This window comes from Sus scrofa, chromosome 6 (genome assembly GCF_054392235.1).
Source record: "Sus scrofa isolate SSC_HxYL_T2T_F1_AM1 chromosome 6, Sscrofa_HxYL_maternal_Yorkshire_Landrace_v2.0, whole genome shotgun sequence".
Taxonomy (NCBI): domain Eukaryota; kingdom Metazoa; phylum Chordata; class Mammalia; order Artiodactyla; family Suidae; genus Sus; species Sus scrofa.
This window is the reverse complement of record NC_139388.1, coordinates 47,701,034-47,715,480: the sequence shown is the minus strand read 5'-3', so window position 1 is coordinate 47,715,480 and position 14,447 is coordinate 47,701,034. Positions and strand designations below refer to the sequence as shown.

The following is a 14,447-nucleotide window of genomic DNA, read 5'->3' as shown; positions in this document are numbered from 1 at the left end:
TGGCGCTTCTCCTGCTGTATCCCATCCCTTCTATTCGGTGGTTTTGCTCCTGACAAGGGTGTGACCATCCCTTCATTCTTTCACTCATCAGTGTTTCTCTCAACTTCTTCATTCCCAGCAGCATAGAAGCATGCTGTCCTCTCAACCATCTTACAAATACCTTTTGTCCTCATGCCTGCCCCACTTACAATCACATTTCTCTGCTCCCCTTTATAGCCGGATTTCTCAAGAGATGGGTAGACTCACTATTTACACTTTGTATTGAAAATATATATATATATATATATATATATTATTTTCCATATTCTTTTTTTCATCTGTGACCTATGCTGCAGCTTGCGGCAACACTGGATCCTTAACCCACTGAGCGAGGCCAGGAATCCAATCTGCATCCTCACAGACACTGTGTTGGGTTCTTAACATGCTGAGCCACAACGGGAACTCCTGGGGAGAGAGCTTTACCGTTTGCAGAAAGAGCCTTCTGGTGCTGGACAAATGGGGGCACCCTCTCTCCCCAGAGAGGAGTCCTGAGGTGCCCTATAAACTACTACCAGTGTCTGTCCCCAGTCCACACTGCAGTGGCTGGACCCTCCCCGTCAAGCACACAACTGTCCCATGCAGCTTCTGATGCAGAAGCTGCCTGCTTTTCCTTCTTTCTTTATTTAATTTTGTCTTTTTTTTTTTTTTTTTTTTTTTTTTTGCCTTTTCTAGGACCGCTCCTGCAGTATATGGAGATTCCCAGGCTAGGGGGTCTAACTGGAGCTGTTGCTGCCGGCCTACACCAGAGCCGCAGCAACACCAGATCCCAGCCAAGTCTGCGACCTACACCACAGCTCACGGCAACGCCGGATCCTTAACCCACTGAGCAAGGCCAGGGATCGAACCCGCAATCTCATGGTTCCTAGCCGGATCCAAGTCCACTGTGCCATGATGGGAACTCCAGGATTTGTTTTAATAAAACCTGGTTAAGTACACAAACACTGAAATGACTGCCATGAAGGAAGAAGTTTATACTCACAGATGCCTAGACCTGGGAGGCATGGCTTACCACACAGGGCCACACAGGGAAGCACCAAGGTCGGTCAGGAGGCAGAAGGGCAGAGGGGACCATGGCCCAGAGCAGAACCTTTACTGGGGCTTTCAAGGGGAGGAATGCTCGAGGTGGGATAGGTAGGTTGAGTAAGTTTAGAATTGGATAGTTTGCATAATTTCAGCTGGCTCTCGGTTATAGGGATAGTTCCTAGTTGTCTAGTACTTGAAGTTGGGGTGATTTAGGGCAGAAGGAATACTGGTTTGTTGTGTAAGAATTTGATAAGGAGATGGTTGAGGTGTGGGCTCTGCATTGGTTGGAATATATACCAAAGGTCCTTGCAGAGGAGTTCTTTGCTCACTCCAGGTATTAGCTAGCCCTGGGAGGGGCAGTCTTCCCAGGATCAAGGCTCCAAATGCCAAAGCATCAAGAAAATAGAAAATAGGGAGTTCCCGTTGTAGCTCAGCAGGTTACAAACCCAGCTAGTATCCCTGGCCTCGCTCAATGGGTTAAGGATCCGGCATTGTCCTGAGCTGTGGTGTGGGTTTCAGATGCTTGGATCTGGTCTTGGCTGTGATGTGGTGTAGGTCGGCAGCTGCAGCTCTGATTCTACCCCTGGCCTAGGATCTTCCATATGCCACAGGTGCTGCTGTAAAAAGAAAAAAAAAAAAAAAGCTAAGCTATCTCTCTTCCTGTCACAACTCCTCACTGGTATCAGTGTCCAAATTCAACAGATGCTGACTCACAGACATTGAAAAACTTATGGTCTCCGGAGGAGACAGTTTGGGGGGTGGGGGATGTGCTTGGGCTGTGGGATGGAAATCCTGTGAAATTGGATTGTGATGATCATTATACAACTGCAGATGTGATAAATTTATTTGAATAATAAAAAAAAGTGTCCAAGTTCGAGTCCCTCTGATGATGCCCTCTGCCGCTGTTCTCTGTTTCAGTGGGTGCGTTTTGCCTGTAGCATGTCATTCTTCCATTTGTTTCAAATGTGTTGCTAATAAATATAGTTTTGGACCAGGCAAATTTTCCCTTTTGGAATTTCACATCAAAGGTTTACAATTTTTGTTTTCTTCTTCACTTTAAGCCCTAAGTATGTCAGCACAGGCTAACCAGCATGGAAGGAGGGAGTCTTGCCTTATGCTGCTGGCCTTTTTCTCTGATAGACGTGCAGAGATGGGTTAGCAGTTAAGGACTGATTTCATTGTCCAAGAGATTTGGGGACAGAAAGTTTGGAACCACATGATATTTTGGGATCTAGGAAGAAGGAACTTGTGCATTATGCATGCTTCTTTCTTTGCTGTGTAGTAGCTGCTTCTCTATCAGATGAGTTGGGCTTCCTGGAAAGAAAAGTTTGAGAGCATCAAATTCTACAGGGGCCCTAATGAATGGGAAAGGACTCAGTGTACGGCATTTTCAATACTTAACAAAGGAGCAGAAACTTATTTTTAAACTGATGTGTTCACAATATCATAAGTAAAGTGGGTTGGTTTTTTTTAAACCTACAGTAGATTTTATTTAAAACTGAATATTTAACAGCTAATTGGGTAAGCCTAAAGGCTTGAAATTACACATCTATGAATTTAGGCCTTGCGTTTGTGACACCTTGGATCCTGTTCTCCTTCCTTTGCTATTTTTTAACTGACTGCAACAGATGAGGGGCTCTTAAACCATCTGTTAACCTTTCTTTCTCCTCTTTGTAACCATGTAGAGTCGCTCAAGGCAAGAAGACCCAGAGCCAGCAAGACTGAAACAAAAAGCAAAGGAGGTAAGCCTGGCTAGAGATCATTGGGTTTGACATTTCAAGGCTTGAGCCTATTAATTTTTTATGCCCTGCTACTTGTATACCGTTAATAAAAATCTGACGAAAAACTTTTTAGGATGTATTTGTTGCTTTGGCTTTGATCTTAATGTTTGCAAACTAATACATTAATACATGTGAAGCCTTAAGGAGTTTTTCTAAGAGAATATTTCCATACATTATATTTTCATTTCCATTTTAGGTAGCTGAGTCTCCGTAGGGTTGTAGATGGTAGTGGCATTCGATTTTGGTGGGAAAATGTATCTCTTTGCCTGCCATTCAATGTCACTTCCTAAGCACGGGACGCCTTGTCATCCATATTTTACCTACATTCACTTCTGTAAGTTCCCGCACTTTTAAGATGTGTTGCCACTTCGAATTCTTCATTTTGAAAAGATATGTGAAACTCCATTCCGTTATTTGTAATAGTAAAACTCATCCCAAGTCATCTAATCACAGGGCTTGCTGTCTAGTTATTAAAATTTCACTTAGGTTCGGCTACAAGATCAGCTCAACTGAATGTCATTATCTTTGCTCCTTTCCCTAGTAGTGGCAGCTGTGACTGACTAATTGAGTTGCATCGAACTCTGTTTTGTAAGTCATACCAACAAAAACATGTCATTTTATTACTTATATGTTATGTATATGTCCCCAAATGCAAAATGTAATCATGGCATGACAAAATGTTTACCAAAAACTTCTGAACAGTATTTGAGATTTGAGGGTCTAATGAATAATTAGGTTCCATGTGAAATTTTACTTTGGAAAAATAAGTAGATGTGAAACTTGAATTATTACCCATTAAAAAATGATTGCTAACCCAGTTTTGAACACTTTGCAGGGACATGTGGGTGCATAGGCTGTTGAAATGGCTCTTTAAGTTGTGCTTTACTCAAAAAGTGACTGTGAAATTCTTTGAATATTTATGATTTATGCTGAATATCATACAACCTTCAGTAGTTTTCAGATTTTTATCCTTGTCCGTAATGTCTGAAATGTCTATCATATTCTGATTTCTGAGTGGTTAATTATTCAGGTAAATGTTAAGTACCTTTTTCTTAGAGGAGAGGATAGGGAAGAAGGCATACTGTACAGGAAAGCAAAATTAATTCACTGTGGTGATCATGCATATAACCACCGATTAGAGTGATTGTTAGGAAAATTTCTTTTACCATTGTTCCAACAAAGATGAAATCATTGTAACAATAGTTATTTTTTAGATCCACTAGGGGGAGTAATACTGTATAGATATGTCTTTGTAAATGAAGGATTTGTTTGTCATTTGAGTTAGTAAATAAATTGGTTGTAACAGTATTATCAAAATGCAACAGCCATGACACTTTAAGTCTTTCTTTTTATTTATGAATGTTGCTGGGTGGTTGATTTAAACTTGAAACCAGCTTTTCGGTGATGGGGTGGGGGTAGGGGTGCTCTATACTTTCACACATTTGTCCTACTTCTTTCTCTCCCTTCAAATGTAATTCCTTAATTTCCTAAGTCTGCTTACTGTCCTGAGGCAATTTTGATATGCAAATAAGCGTTAGCATTTAAGAAAATGGAAGCTTTTGAAATTCCGACTTTCATTTTTTTAGAGTTTGCCTGTTTGGTATGGTAGCCGCACAACAGGGAATACACGACTGCTATTGCGTTTCTACTGGGGCTTTCAAGAACGTGGCTTTTGACGGAAGACTCTGTCCCTGGACCTGGTGGTCTCTCTCTCTGACCAGTGCTTGGGCTTGGCAGGTAAATGATACCCTTCCAAACAGGAGATTTTGTCTCATCTTCTGTCTTCCATGAAGTCATGACAGTAAGGAGCTTCACATTTCATGTGTTTCATTTTTCAGAACTTAAAGAATTTCAAGTAATTCATACACATGCTTTTACAAATTTCAAGAAGTCCTGAAGGGCTTGCAATGAAAAGCACAGCACTGGGCTTATCTTCTCTTCCTCTCATGTTGCTCCTCAGAGCGATCACTTTATAAAACAAAATTTTTATCGAGGTAAAATTTACATACATTGAAATGCACAGTTGAAAAGTCTTCAAATAGATTGATTAATTGGTATGGTTTGTGACTACCACCATGCTCAAGATACGGGTCATTTTTATCACCCAGAAAATGCCCTCATGACCTTCTTGTCACCATTGTCACTGTTGCTGGGTTTTTTTAAATTTATTTTTTCATTGAAGTGTAGTTGATTTTCTTTTTTTTTTTTCTTTTTTTTTTCTTTTTTGTCTTTTTAGGGCCACACCCACAGCAAATAGAGGTTCCCAGGATAGGGGTCAAATTGGAGCTGTAGGCGCTGGCCTACACCACAGCCACACAACGCTAGATCTGAGCCGTGTCTGTGACCTACACGACAGCTCATGGCAGCACCGGATCCTTAACGCACTGAGTGAGGCCAGGGATCGAACCTGTGTCCTCATGGATGCTAGTCAGATTCCTTTCTGCTGAGCCACCACGGGAATGCCTAGTTGATTTTCAATGTTGTGTGTTTCACGTGTACAGCAATACATATATTCAGTTATGCATATATGTATTCTTTTCTTTTATGCATAGTGACTGTTAAAATAACCACTGATTATGGTTATAATAATCAAGCCCAAGCTCCTTGCTGTCACGACTTCATGGAAGACAGAAGATGAGACAAAATCTCCTGTTTGGAAAGGTATCATTTACCTGCCAAGCCCAAGCACTGGACCACCAGGTCCAGGGACAGAGTCTTCAGTGATCAGTGTAGAGATTTTGTTTACTATTGTTTCAAAAAAGATGAAATAGTTATAAATATGGTTATATTTTAGATCCACTAAAGGGAGTAGTGAAGTCCAACTTAGTTTTTTTTTTCTTCTTATCTCTTATGCTTTTAATATCTTACCTAAGAAATCATTGCCTAACCAAGGTCACTAATATTTACTCCTCTGCTGTCTTCTAAGAGTTTTATAGTTTTAATCTTTACATTTAAGTCTTGATGCATTCTGAGTTATATTTTGTGTATGGTGTGAGGTAAGCGTCCAAATATATCCCTTTGCATGTGGCTATCCAGTTGTCCTAGCGCCATTTGTTGAAAATATTGTTCTTTCCCCCATTGAATCATCTTGGTGTGCTTCTCAAAAATCAGTTGTCTGTGAATGTCAGGGCTTATTTTTGGAGTATCGGTTCTCTTCCATTGACCTAAATGTCTGTCCTTAAGCCAGTATTGCACTGTCTTGATTATGGGAGCTTTGTAATAAGTTTTGAAGTTGGGCTGTATAAGTCTTCCAGCTTCATTCTTTTTCCAGATTGTTTCAGCTATTTCTTGTCATTCTGCATTTCTGTATGAGTTTTAGATCAGCTTGTCAGTTTCTGCCCTCTCCCCACCACCACAAAAAAACAAAAACAAAACAAAAAAAAAAGCGCCCAGCTGGGATTTTGATAGCAGATCAGTTGGCAGAAAATTGCCGTCTTAAACAATATTGAGTCTCTCAATCTATGAAAGTGTAATGTCTCTCCATTTGTTTAGATCTTTAATTTTTTCAACAGCGTTTTATAGTTTCAGAGTATAAGTCTTACACTGCTTTTGTTAAACTTATTTCTAAGTATTTTGTTCTTTTTGATATTATTGTGAATGGAGCTGCTCTCTTAATTTCATTTCAGATATTCATTGCTAGCACAGAGAAGTACAATTCATTTCTGTGCGTTGATCTTCTATCCTGCCAATTTGCTATACTCACTTACTAGTTGTAGTCCTCTTTTTAAAGAATTAAAAAAAATTTTCGTATATATGAGATTATATATAATATATATGATTATGTTGTCTGAGAATAAAGATAGTTGTAGTTCTGCCTTTTCAGGGTGGATACCTTTTATTTCTGTTTCCTGCCTTATTTCCCTGGCCAGAAGCTCTAGTACAATGGTGACTAGAAATGCTAAGAGTAGACATCCTTATCTTGTTCTCAATCTCAAAACATTCAGTCTTGGTTGGCAGAGATTTTTCATTTTGATGAAATGCATGTTATCGATTTTTTTCTTTTATAGTTGATGCTTTTTGTACTCTGTCCTAGAAATCTTTGCCTATTTTAGGTTTGCAGGCCCAGTTCCAACACTGGGGGAGGCAGTGTTTGCCACACCAACAAACAATGTGCCTACACCAACTGGCGTCCTATAATCAACTCAATTTTGACACTGTCTATTGAGAGATAGGGTCAAATTGCACAGGTTAAGAGCCTAGTCCCACAAGCCCGCCCTCCGCCTAAGGTGCCAATTGCAAGCCCAGGTTGTTGCCTGTGCTTCTGACCAGACCAGTTACAGATTGGAAGTTCCCACAACCCTTTCCTTGGGTATGATTAATTTGTTAGAGTGGCTCATGGAACTCAGGAAACCCATTTACTCACTATATTACTGGTTGTTTTTTTTTGTTTGTTTTACAAAGGGCATTAAAGCATATGAATCAACAGTCAAATGAAGAGAAATAACAGGGCAAGGTCCTGAACAAAGGAGCTCTGTCCTCCTGGGGTTCGGGCATGGCAAGGTGGCATGTGGACGTGTTGGCAGCTCTCCAAACCCTGTCCCTAAGGTTTTTATGGAGGCTTCATTACATAGGTGCAATTGATTAAACCATTGGCTATGGGCCACTGATGCAACCTCCAGCCCCTCTCTCCTTCCCAGAGGTCAGGGGTTGGGACTGAAAGTTCCAACCCTCTAATCACATGGTTGGTTCCACTGGCAACCCGCTCGCAGCGTCCTTAGGTGCTTTCCAAAAGTCACCTCATTAACATATAGAGGCACCTTTATCTCTCATCACAAAATATTCCAAGAGTTTTAGGAGCTCTGTGTCAGAAATGGGGTAAAGACTAAATATATATTTCTTATTATTAGTCAGAATATCATAGTCTACTTCAAGGTTATGAAGATTTTCTCCTATGTTTTCATTAGAGGTTTGGTTCTTTACCTTTTTTTTTTTTTTTTTTTTTTTTTTTTTTGGTCTTTTTTGCCATTTCTTGGGCCACTGCCGTGGCACTTGGAGGTTCCCAGGCTAGGGGTCAGATTAGAGCTATAGCCACCGGCCTACACCACAGCCACAGCAACGCGGAATCTGAGCCGAGCCGCGTCTGCATCCTACACCACAGCTCACAGCAATGCCGGATTCTTAACCCACTGAGTAAGGCCAGGGATCAAACCTGCAACCAACCCCATGGTTCCTAGTCGGATTCGTTAGCCACTGCGCCATGACAGGAACTCCGCCATTGAAGCATTCTTATGCTTATTGTTTGCCTGTGTATTTTGCTACACTTTTACTTTCAATCACGCTTTCTTTTATATTTAAAGTACATCTCTTACTGGTAACATGTAATTGAATGTGGCTTTTATGTGTAGTCTGATATTCTTAACTGTTTAATTGAAATAAATACTGCATTTACATATAATGCAGTTATTGGTGTGGTTGAGTTTAAATCTACTGTCTTATTATTTGTTTTTTGTTTTCTTCCCTGGCCTTCATTCTTTTGATCCTTTTATCCTGCCTTCTTTTGGATTAATTGAACATTTTTGGATTTTATTTTATTTCTACTATCGACTTCTTATTTATGCCTGTTTTTATTACATGTTAGTGGCTGTTCTAAAGCTAACAAGGATACATATAGCCTTAATGTATCAAAGCCTGTTTAGAATTACTTTGTACCATTGTTCACATCTGTTACTTCTCGTTTCACACCCTATGCATCCCCCGTCACAGTTCATACTTCACACTTCACAAATGCAATACCTTAACATAGAACCATTCCATTTACCTGCTTTTCCACCCCATCCTTTATGCTCTTGTTATTATGTCTTTTAATTCTACACACCTCATAAGCCCTACCTTACAGTGCTATTATTTTGCTTTAAACAGTCAGGTTTTAAAGCAAATATGGGAAGACACAAGTCTTGTATGTTTACGAAGTTATTCACCATTTCTACTGTTGTCTGTTCTTTCCTAGATTCAAGTTTCCATCTGGTATCACTTTCCTTTAGCCTGAAGAACTTCCTTTAGCATTTCTAATGACAAGTCTAATAACAAATTCTTTTAGCTTTCATGTATCTAAAAATATATTTATTTTATCCTATTTTTGGAGGATATTTTCCCAACATATAGAATTCAGTATTGGCATCCTTTTTCTTCAGCCCTTTAGAGATGTCCTTCCATTGTCCAGTGGCCTCCATTTTTTCTTATGAGGCATCAGTGAACAGCCTTATATATATTTTTTCAAATATTTTCTGCTCCTCATCCCGTCCTTCTGGAACATCAGTTGCATATATTGTTAGACCACCTGATATTATCTCAGTGTTGACTGAGACTTCGTTCTTTGGAAAGCCTCAGTGTCAACCCAATCCCTCTACCTTGAGAGAGTTCTAAATTCAACTGTGTCCTCTGCGGGGGGTGGGGGGGGGGAGCTAAAATCTCACTCAATTTTTCCACTCTTTCAGCTGCAGCTTTTCAGCAGAATTCTTAGAGTTTCCCTGCACATTTACAGTTCAGGGTGAGCTAAGGATTTGAGGGGAGTTTATAGGCAAATTTCATGACTCACCATTCTGTGGTTTCTTTTTCTTCCATCTGGCTTTCCCTCCCCCCTTCAATTTTCAGCATCTTTGGCTAATTCAAACTCTAACATTTCAAGCCAATTCAGGCTTTCTGTTTCGGTTCTAGCTGCTGCACCCCATATAGTTTAGGTAGTGCCTTTGGGGAAAATTAATAAGAAGATAGGTCTCACTCAGCGCAATTCCCTTCTTTCAAGGCTTGAACCCCCTCCTCTTTATGCTTGCTTCAGGTCACTTTCCAGTGCCTTCAAATGTTTTTATAACGTTTTTTTCTGGAGTTTTTAATTATTATCTACAGAAGTGGTAGTCTGATGTAATGTATTGAAACCACAATTTCATAGCAATCATGTTCAACCATTTCTAGTAGTACAACTGAGGTCATTTCATACTCAAAATATTATGCAACTTAAGAATTATCTAGTGGGTTTTGCTATGTTAGATGAAATTTAATTTATATGTCTTTTACCTCCTCTGGTTCACTCATAACCAATATATTATAGTTTACTGTTTTTACTTATTTTAATTGTTGCCTATGTAATTTTAAATAATCTTCTTAGGCCTCTATTTCTTATTCTTCAATTCTGAACAGCATCTTAATTATCCACGTAGTAAACGGAGAATATTAGCACTTATAAAAAATTATAGTTGCTTTACAGTGTTGTGCCAATTTCTGCTGTACAGCATAGTAACCTAGTCATATAGGTTACTATGGTAATATATAGGTTACTATATATAGGCACTATAGCCAATCTCTTGGGATAGAACATACTGGAAGATAGTATGAGAAAAAGAATGTATAGATGAACATTAGCACTTTTAACCTTCCTTCTCCCATTTTTATTTTTTTGCCTTTCCTCTCCCAACTTCTGTAGGCCGGGCCTTTATTTTTGCATTGCCAAGCATAATGACATTTAATTTCTATCATATAAACACAGTTATGGCTTCTGTGACTTGCCTGCGGCTTGATTCAACATTTATTAACGCAGCAAATATTTATTGGGGACCTACCATGAGCTAGCCCCTGTCCTTGGTTCTGGGAAGCTGTAGTGAATATGATAGTAAAGAAAGATCCCTGCTCTTGTGGAATATACTTTCTAGTGGGGGGTGGGATGGAGAGAGAAAATAACAAGATAAAGAAGTAAAATATTTACCATGATAGTTGTGCTTAGGAGAAAAATTAAACTAGGAAGGGGTACAGGGACTGTGTGTGTGTGTGTGTGTGTGTGTGTGTGTGTGTGTGTTTGAAACACTTCAAATCCTCTCCCTAAAAAAATGTTCATAATTAACATTCTAAAATTCATTGTCCCCATTCTCCTAGCTATAGCTTTCCTCACGTTAGTTGAACGAAAAGTGCTAGATTATATGCACCTCTGCAAAGAACCAAATGTTGTTGGTCCACATGGCCTACTACAACCAATTGCTGATGCACTAAAATTACTTATTAAACAAGCACTATGACTCGCCACATCGTCTATCTCTGTGTTCATTGTCATACCAGTCCTGGCATTAATACCATATGAATCCCCCTGCCTATACCATACCCCATTATTGACACGAATCTAGGAGTATTATTCATATTAGCCATATTGCGTTTAGCCATCTACTCTATTCTAAAACCAGGCTGAGCATCCAATTCAAAATATGCACTAGGAGTCCCCATCGTGGAGCAGCAGAAAATAATCTAGTATCCATGAGGATGAGGGTTCGATCTCTGGCCTTGCTCAGTGGATTGGGGATCCATTGTTGTCATGAGCTGTGGTGTAGGTCTCAGACGTGGCTCAGAATCCCGAGTTGCTGTGGCTGTGGCTATGGCTGTGGTGTATGCTGGCAGCCATAGCTCCCATTCAACCCCTAGCCTTGGAACGTCCATATGCTGTGGGTGCAGCCCTAAAACAAAACAAAACAAACAAACGAAAAACAAAAAACAAAATATGCACTAATTGGAGCCCTCTGGGCAGTAGCCCAAATAATTCCACAAGTTTGAAACACTTGTGTGTGTTTCAATTTAGACAGAATGGTCAGTAAAGTTCTCTCTAAATGTTGATACTTGAGTAAAAAGGTCTGAAGGAGGTAAGGGAATAATCCATATAGATATCTGGGCAAGAGTTCTAGACAGTAAGTACATGTACATTATAAAGAGTAAATGTTGTTTGCCTTAGAGCTAAAAAGAGACTATGACAACATTCCTTCCCAGTGATTCTAGGGACCCCACTTTTGTGCTGCTCACAGAAGAATGTTCAGAAGAATTTGTTCTTGTACTCAACAGATTGCTCCCAGTCACGTCGTTTCCCTCTACATTATATTTAGATCATAATTTTCTTGTGTCTTTTCCCCACCCTGTTTGCTGATTACCTTAATTTTTGATGACAGAAGAAACATACTTTATTTGTTATATTAATTTATGCATTATATAACTTCCAGATTATTTTCTCCATTACTTAGAATGTATTCAGTTCTTTTTTCACATCCACTCCCTTATGCTCAAATTTGCCCTGATTTTATATGTTGTTATAACTCTATGGTGCAGCTGTTAGTTTTTCCTCAAATTTTCTAGTTATCTTTCTTTTTTTTTTGCCTTGCATTCTGGGAATTTTTCATATTCTCAGTTATTATAAAGCCCAGTCATACTCTCCTGTGGAATCCCTAGACACCTCCCTTCGAAAGCCTGCTGTCTTTCTGCTCCAGGAAGGGCTGGTTGCATCTCTGGATGCTGTGGAGCTGACATCCTGGTTCCTCCCTTCCCTCCCAGTTCTATGTCTTCTTCTGTATTAGCTAGACCCCTGAATATAAGGTTAATTCTTTAAGTAACTTCTTCAGAAGAGGCACATAGGAGTGAAACTCTTTGAGTGGTTGCATGTCTAAAAAGTGCTTTTGTTTTCTCCACAGACTTGATTGATAATTTGGCTGGGTATAGAATTCTAGATCCAAATATCCCTCAGCAATTTGAAGGTCATGCTCTGTTGTCTGAAAGCATCTAGTATTGCTGATGAGATACCTAATATTAGTCTGATTTTGTTTTTTGTTTGGTTTTGTTTTGTTTTTTGCTGCACTCGTGGCATGGCATGCAGAAGTTCCTAGGCTAAGAATTGAACCCACACCATAGCATTGACCTAAGCTGCTGCAGTGACAACACAGGATCCTTAACCTGCTGTACTACAAGGGAACTCTTCTTTTTTTCTTTTTAAAATAACTAACTCTTTTTTTTTTCTTTCAGGATTCTTTTCAAATCTTTCTTCTTGGTATTCTGAAATTTCACAATGATTGATATAGATAGATAGATAGATAGATAGATAGATAGATAGATAGATAGATATAGATATAGTGTTTTATATTTAGCTTGCTGAACCTTTGATAGATCCTCTTGCCTTAAAGGTTGATATTATGTCCATATGCTCAAGGGCAGAGTGGATACCCGGACTGCTGGCTTTTTTACATTTGGAGTTGAGAAGGCAGATGGCAGAATATAGACCCTTTAATTAATTCCCCCAATTGCCAGCTCTGCTTCTCACTCCATGGTTGTCAAACTTCACAATTCTGAGTCTAGAACCTCTTACAGCTCATTTTATACTCAGCTTCTGGCCTCCCACCTATGTTCAAATCACAGCTTTCTCTGCCCAACATCCCCAGCTCACTCACATTGTCCATTCCTTTCAACCAAACATTTATGGAAATCTCTGGTTCACCAGTGATCCTTCTCCTATGCTCTGTGTAGTATCGGACTGAACCTTTTCTATTCTCCTACCAGCATTTCTCTGGGGGCTCTGGAGGAGGAGTATGTCAGACATCTCCCGTTTGCCACCCCTTCCCATCTACTCCTCACCCTCTTCTACCTTTGTTCCAGGTGGCAGACCTGTAGTGATACATTAACCATGTTCTTTTCCCTCTGTGTCTGATTGGATCGGGTCAGTGAGGAGCCCAGCAGAGGATCAGAGGAAGGAAAGTGTTGGCCCATGGTATTTATTCCTTCAGCTCTCTCCCTGTGAGGTTGCCTTGGACTGGCTGGGTGCCCTACTAAAAGCCACAGCGTTTGTCAGATGGCCCTCTTCACATAGGCTTCTGGCTCTAGACTGTAGTTGCCTCACTTACTCAGGCAGGTGTGTCCTTTCTGGCCCTATAGGACCTTCCATCCTTTATGGTTTTCCTCCGCCCTGCCCACATCTTTGTAAATAATCTCTTTATTAAACTTTTTGTGATGGATCCCATCTGAGTGTTGTTTTATTTCCAGCTGGGTCTCTCTGGTTGATACAAAGAAAATAAAAATCATATCTGGCTGTTCCTGAGTCAGGAATCTTAGATAAGTTTTAAAAGCACATAACTTTTGCATGAACACTGATTTTATTTGTGTCTTGCAACCTAACTAAGACTTATTGGCCCTAATCTCGTTATCACTCTGCTTCACTGTTGGTGAAGGATCCTAGAACTTCCTTATGCATTTCACAATATTTATTGGTTATAGAAGCCTTTATAGAGCATGGTTCCCAATAAGAGATGCTGGAACTAGCACAGAATTGGACTGACTTATCCAGGCATACCTTTGAGTCTGTTTATGGCTTACAATTTAGACACCTGCCTCTGAGTGGTGGTGCCTTGTTGCTGATGACCGACCAAGCAAGAAGGGTCAAACCAAACTTTTGAATTGTGTCTCTTTCAGCCACAAGGAGCTCAGGAATCATTTGGGCACATCTGCCTCTTCCTCCAGACTGATGTCCCTAATGGCAGGGCCCGTGTCCTTGTTAAGTTTGTGTTGCCAACAGCCAGTCCAGAGGCATCCCATAGCAGGAGTGAAAATACTGTATAATGAAGGAAGCTGTCCTCAGAGAGCTATAAAACCAGAGCCCTAGTTAAACACCTTTTCTACTCACCCCGTCCAGTTTTGCTCCATAAATAAATGACCAGGGGGCTGTGAAACCTCTATGAAGGGTATTCATCTTAGTCCATAGACCCCCGTGTAAGAGAAATGAAGCTTCCCTTTATTTCCTTTAAATCAAAATAAATTGAATTCTGAATTCCCACAAGGCTGAGATGAGGGAAATTTGATCCCATTCATCCTGGGAGGTGG

At 40.0% G+C, this 14,447-nt stretch overlaps 1 protein-coding gene across 9 annotated transcripts in view; it reads left to right on the top strand.

Moving 5' to 3' along the window:
* Positions 1–14,447, top strand: part of LOC100623157 (uncharacterized) — a 247,612-nt gene that overhangs the window by 119,848 nt on the left and 113,317 nt on the right. For 8 of the 9 annotated variants that reach the window (XR_014806003.1, XR_014806002.1, XM_084960401.1 and 5 more), the window contains one exon: positions 2,748–2,804. Coding sequence is in view for 4 of the 9 variants with exons in the window: in XM_084960409.1 (XP_084816535.1) it covers positions 2,748–2,804 (57 nt within the window). In the remaining 5 variants the exon portion in view is untranslated. Of the gene's footprint in view, positions 1–2,747; positions 2,805–3,384; positions 3,432–14,447 lie in introns of all 9 variants that reach the window. The other variant, XM_084960403.1, reaches the window with a different exon arrangement.